Source organism: Manis javanica, chromosome 2 (assembly GCF_040802235.1).
Source record: "Manis javanica isolate MJ-LG chromosome 2, MJ_LKY, whole genome shotgun sequence".
In the NCBI taxonomy this organism is placed as follows: Eukaryota; Metazoa; Chordata; class Mammalia; order Pholidota; family Manidae; genus Manis; species Manis javanica.
In genome coordinates, this window is record NC_133157.1 from 167,741,158 (window position 1) to 167,747,456 (window position 6,299).

General features: G+C 44.7%; 1 protein-coding gene across 1 annotated transcript; it reads left to right on the plus strand.

The window, feature by feature from the left end:
• The first annotated feature begins 404 nt into the window (after positions 1-404).
• Positions 405-4,724, plus strand: FABP5 (fatty acid binding protein 5). Its single transcript, XM_073229766.1, has 4 exons — positions 405-561; positions 3,263-3,435; positions 3,801-3,902; positions 4,473-4,724. The coding sequence occupies exons 1-4, from the start codon at positions 483-485 to the stop codon at positions 4,524-4,526; spliced, it is 408 nt and encodes a 135-aa protein (XP_073085867.1). The 5' UTR covers positions 405-482; the 3' UTR covers positions 4,527-4,724.
• Positions 4,725-6,299: the final 1,575 nt, after the last annotated feature.

Genomic DNA, 6,299 nt, shown 5'->3' on the forward strand with positions numbered 1-6,299 from the left:
AGTCAACCAAACCACTAATGAATCAGTTCTTGCCGCCCGAACCCAGCGAGGGCTAATCGACTCGTTGGGGGTATTTGGAACCGAGAAAGAGCAGTGGCTCAACAGTAAAATGGAGGGGCCCAGGAGAGGCGGGGCCGGGCCTCCCGGGGCCCTCCGGCTTCCTGGGAGTGCGGAGGCGCGGGAACGTGCAGCGCCTGGCGTCCGCGGCGGCGTGGGGCGCGCCGGGCAAGTCCCCGCTTGCAAGAAGCGCCTTCGGAGCCCTCGGGTCCCAGGGCAGGTGGAGCAGGTTCGCACCTAGACTCAGGGAGCGAGGCCCGGGGGCGCCGGGGGCGGGGCGGGGGCCGGGCGAGGCGCGCCTGTCATTGGCTGCCCGGCGCCGCCCTGCGCGCGCCGCTTTATAAAACAGCCGCGGTAGCCCGGCGGCCGCAAGTCAAGCTCTCGGCGCGACTCTCGTCTGCTCGCTCGCCGCTCGCGCGCCCACCATGGCCACCATTCAGGAGTTCGTAGGAAGATGGCGCTTAATGGAGAGCAAAGGCTTCGACGAATATATGAAGGAAGTAGGTGAGGCTCCCGGGCACGCGGCGCCTGAAACGTGGCGCCCCTGGTGCCTGTCCTCCGTCCCTTCAGCGTGGAGGGCTCGTGCGGGACGTGCTCCGCCGCCAGCCCCTTCCCCCGACCTCCTCCCCAGCGACGCGGGCTAGCGGCGGAGAGAGCAGGGCTCGCGCGCCTCCCGCGCTCCCGCTCCGGGATGCCCGAGCTCGCCGCGTGCAGCCAGCCCCTGCTGCTTTCCCCTTGCCCACGCGGCAGCCACCCGCGCTGCCTTCTGCCCTTCAGCGCGCTCTGCCGCCTCCGACCGCACGCTTCAGGTCCTTCGGCCTCCTCCGGGGAGCCCCCTTAACTTACCCTATTTTTCTTTACCGCCTGTCCTCGCTCCTCCTCCCACCCTCCTGTCTCTCCCGCTCTTCCCATCCCGGCTGCACCCACTCCTTGCCCACCCTGGGCGCTCTCTGCTGCATCTTTGGTTCCTGGGCGTGCGGGTACCTCTCTCGTGCGCGGCTCCCAGCACAATCCCTCGGGGCTGAGGCGGGCTCCAGCTTCACTTTTCCTTCCGCTCCCGGCCGCGTGTCTGCCACCCCCAGGTCCTGTGTGCGCCCTCACCCGGCGAGCCGGGCCTTTGGGGTTGGAGCAGCTCCCCGTGGGGCGGCAGGGCATCCTCGCCTCCAGGCGCCAAAGCGGCTCCTAGGCGTGGCGCCGGCAAAGCTGACCTTCCGCGGGCACTGTCCCGCCTGGGCGCCGCAGTGGGCGCGTGGCCTGTGGGAGGACGACTGTGCAAGGGGTGGCCGAGCGCTGCGTTCCTGGCCTCAGCATCTTCAGGGTGAGGGGCAAAGAGGCAATGAGGGGGCTTTGTTGACAAACCAGTCAGGAACCCCAGGGCCCTCCTGCTGCTGCTTTCCAACGGCAAGTAAGGTGGGCGTGGTCCTACAGAAGGCGCTTCTTAAAGCCTTCTGAGAATCAGTCTGTAGGAAGATTCAGGTTCTCTCTCGCGCTCAGAATAATGCATGATTTTCCATTCTTTTCCTTTCCTAAGACCGGGACAAGGACTGTGAACTGGTTGAGCCACTAATTATAGAAAGGACCTTTGTCTTCTTGGGGCACTAGCAGCGGGATTGATTAGCATAGCTAATTAGCATAGGGACTTCCAGCCTGAGAGGGGGCTTCCTTAAGAAGCCACAATACAACAGATATGAACATGACTGCTCCCTGCTGCAGAAGCCACTACAAAGACCCTATGTTGAAACCTAGTTCCCTCTGCACTGTAGACACACGCCTTCACTAGCCTTCATCCAAGACAATGCCAGGTTAAGGCCAGTTCTGAGTGAATCTTGAGTGTATTTCTGATACTCTAAGTAAAACTAGAAGGCAGTATTTTGTTTTTGTTCACTGTACACCTAGATCAAAATGACTGGAAAAGCTGTCGACCGCACTCATATCCAAGAAACGCAGTGTTTGTGTATGCGTTGGGGGACCAAATAAAGACCATAATAAAATGGTACTACAAGGAAAACTGGGGTGACCGTAAAATAATGCAGGAGAGTAAATGACCTGAGGAACGCTGGAAGATGACAAATCAACTTCTGATTTCAATTTGTTAAGAACTAACAGTTACGTCTTGGTACGGCAGGAGACTGCAACCTGTACTCTCAGCTCCCTAAAAGTACAATGAAGTAGAGGCAGTGTGATATAGTCCTATTTCAAAGGTCCTGAATGAGAAGGACCTCGATGAGCATTCTGTGAGTGAGGACCAAATAAAGAATGCTGTTTCTCTGCCCATTGAAAGTGAATGTGTTATCAGAGGCTGGTTTCCAGGGCTTGGGAGTCATGAAGGTTGTCAAGGCTCAATTCGTTAGAGAGCAATCAAAGTATGGGAAGAGCAGAGCTTCTTATTTGTCCAAAGTGAGGAGCAATAATGACTCAACCAACAACACATGGCACCACCCCTGAGCTGGCAAAAGAAAAGGCTCCAAGGGGACTTCAAGCCTGGCCGACTGTCACCAAGTTAGTTACTCTGCTTTTAGTATGTAGCCTCCTCATCTGTGAAACCGGGATTTGGCCTAGATCTAGTTTCCTTCTAAATGTTAACATTAAGGGGAATTACACAGATAATAAATTAAATTATCAGACCAATGCAGTAATTGAGTTACACAGTTCTGAAATGTTTACTTGAGGGTAAGTTTTTCCCATTTATTAGCATCAGGGCTGTGCAATTAACATTGTGCTATCTGAATATCTCAGGATTCATTTTGGTTTTATGTAGTCTATTTATCAAATATTTATCAAGAGCCTTTTATGTGCCAGACTGTGTGCTACAGTCATATAATGCAATGTTTGGCTGAATTGAATAAATCAATTTTACAAGTCCAGATTTCTCCCTAACTTTCTGAAGGTCAGCATAGCAGCATAGCCAAGCACTGAGATTTGGAGCCTAGCTCCATCATTTGCTGGGTGAATGAACTTCTGTAAGTTACTTCAGGGCCTCACTTTCTGATCTGTAAAATGGAAACAGTGCCATTTAATCAGTGGGTTGTTGCAAGACTTCCATGAATTCACATATGTCAAGTGCTGACACATGGCTATGTGTTTGCAATTGTTATTGATAAGTGAAAATATGTACACAATAGTAATTATAATAGAATTACTACTTCTATTATGTAAACTTCAACTTTGGTCTTTCTGTTATTCAACATGATGTAACATTCTACAGGAGTGGGAATGGCTCTGCGAAAAGTGGGTGCAATGGCCAAACCAGATTGTATCATCACTTCTGATGGCAAAAACCTCACCATAAAAACTGAGAGCACTTTGAAAACATCACAGTTTTCTTGTAATCTGGGAGAGAAGTTTGAAGAAACTACAGCTGATGGCAGAAAAACTCAGGTCAGTCATAACTTATAAAACCACAGAAGCTTCTAGAATGATAGATAGTATTACTAATACTCTTACTGTTTATAGATACAACTTAATGAAAAATTCTAAAGTCATTTTATGAGTTGAATTTTGACAAACTAATGAAAGGACCAGCTTCATAACTTTGGTAAAGTGGTTTAAGGACCATGAGAGAGACTGAGCATATTTTATGTGGGTCTAGATTGAAAAGCATAAACTATCCTATGAATAAAATGGGTATGGGTTAATGAAATAGACCTAGAAAGGAAAAGATGAAAAAATGTTGATCTAAGAAGGTTACGATTCATGGAAACTCTTGTGACATACTTTGGAAGATTAAAAGTAAATTTTTGCAGACTGTCTGCAACTTTGCAAATGGCACGTTGGTTCAACATCAGGAATGGGATGGAAAGGAAAGCACAATAACAAGAAAACTGCAAGATGGGAAATTAGTGGTGGTAAGTGCCAAACTTCTTGTGTCTTATTGGGGTTCTTGCTTGCATTTATAGTTAACAGAACTGTTCTTACATCACTGATCATGAACAGGAGAACTAGATTTGGGAAGAAGAAAGTGCAAAACAGTAGATACTAGAACACTAATAACGAAGAAAGCCCTTTGTGGAGAGAGAGAAGTGAGATGATATAGCAGAGGATGTTAGCTGGATTTAGTCCATGTCTGGCTGCTGCATTACAGTATAATTTCGGGCAAGCCACCAAGCTGCTCTCCTGGGCAAATGTTTTGCCATTTCTTTAAAATGAGAAATAATATTTATCAAGACCAAATGAATAATTTAGATACTGCAAATCAGTACTTTAGTTTTCAGTAAAGCATATGCACATCATAGGCAAAATAACAAATTCTACCTTTTCAAATCCAGGAACCCTAAAATACATTTTCTCTGCAATCTAAGTAATGTTTCTAAGTAATCTACTGCACAGTGGTTTTGTAGGGTTCTAATGCTTGCATTTAACTACCACCATTGCTCTGGGATGCAAGACTGACCTAATTCTAATATTCTTTCTCCTAGGAATGCATCATGAACAATGTCACCTGTACTCGGGTCTATGAAAAAGTAGAGTAAACATTCCATGATTATTTTTTTGGACAGGAATTAGCTGCAAGGATGAACAAGCTCAGTTCAATGAGCAAATCTTCATACTGCTTCTTTTTTTCCTTATTGTGTTCAGTTATCTTTATCACAAACATTTACAACTATTTTGAAGTGTTGGTTTACTTAAGATCATCCCTTTTGTTAGTAAATAAATGTGTTTATGCTATACCAGCATTGTATGCTTTTCAGTTCTAAGGAAAATATTGATGAATTTTAATAATTACAAATTGAATAAATTCTGGGATAGTCTTGTGAGTACTATATTGAGATTATATTTTAGTATTTTATATGTAGAGCTACTTCCGTGACAAATGCACTACCACTCATTTAAACTTGCCCTACACTATTTGAATTTTTTATCAACTCAAGAATCTTAAATTGCTGGCAGAAACTTCTCATTAAAAGAGAGCTACATAAGCTTTGTAATTTAAATTTCTGAATAAACTTTAAATTACCATAATTGACTAATAATCATACTTTTAATGGAGTGCTTATCACTATTACTTGGGACTCCTACAATCAAAAATTCACTTAATAAACTTTCTGAGGACCTGTCATGTTCCAGGCAGTGTTCTAAAGGATGGACATAAGGACAAATCATTGCCCTCACTGTGAGGAGAAACACTCCCAGCTTTGGAAGAACACAGTATGCTCATTAACAAAAGCCATAAAAGTAATACAGCTCTAAAATACTTCTTGTGTGTATTTATAAAGAATAAGTTGTAGTGAACTCCTATTATATTTCTTGAGCCCAAATACAAATATCTGCAATTACCATTTGGAGGAATAGCTTGTAGGCACTGGGCTAAAGCTTTGTAATCATGATCCTCAGAACAATACTTAAACGATGTAGTACCATTATCTTTGTTCAGCAAATAAAGGTTTTTGACTAGCTAACCTGTTGAAGGACATTGGAAGTAGTAGAGCTGAATTGGGAACCCACATCTCACTGTTCTACAACACTCTCTTCTCACCTTGTATAAAAATTCTGCCTAAAGTCCCTGCATGTAATAACAGATTTGTGAAACCACCTTCCAAGCACTAAAATGCTAGCCGGTAATCAAGAATTACCAAAAGCCAGCAGCCAGTGAGAGAGTTCTACTCACTGATGTTCTAGCCCTGAGTGGCCCAATATGTAGCCACGAACCACATGTAGTTGCTGATCACTTGGAATGTGGCTAGTGCTGTAAGTAAAATATACATAAGATTTCAAGGATTTGATACAGAAAAAAGTAAAATGCCTCTTTTTTAATATTGATTACATGTTGAAATAATTTGTTACCTGAACAGTATATATTAATGAAATTAATTTGACCTGTTTCTTACCTTTTTTAATTGGCTAGGAAAATTTTAAAGTTACATGTACTGGCATTTTTGTGTCCATATTTTTATTGTACAGTGCTCCTGTAGACTTCCTTTTCTATTTGCATTTCCATCTTGCTGATTTTAATCTCCATGCTAGATTTCTCTTTTATCCTCATTTTCCACTTCTGATGATAGTGTATGCTTATATGACTCCCTGAGCCACACACTGAGCCAAGGAATTTGAGGTGTAATTCTAACAACTACCCTAGATAATGTGTATTAACTATTATTATTTAGATGAGGAAACTAAGGCTCAGAGTCTTGGTAATAATCCCAAGCCATAGAGCACGTGCGAAATAGAGAACAGTTGGAGCATGAGTCCATCTGACTAAAACCTGTGCTACCAGCCTCCACGTTCTAATGCCTATACTGCTTCAA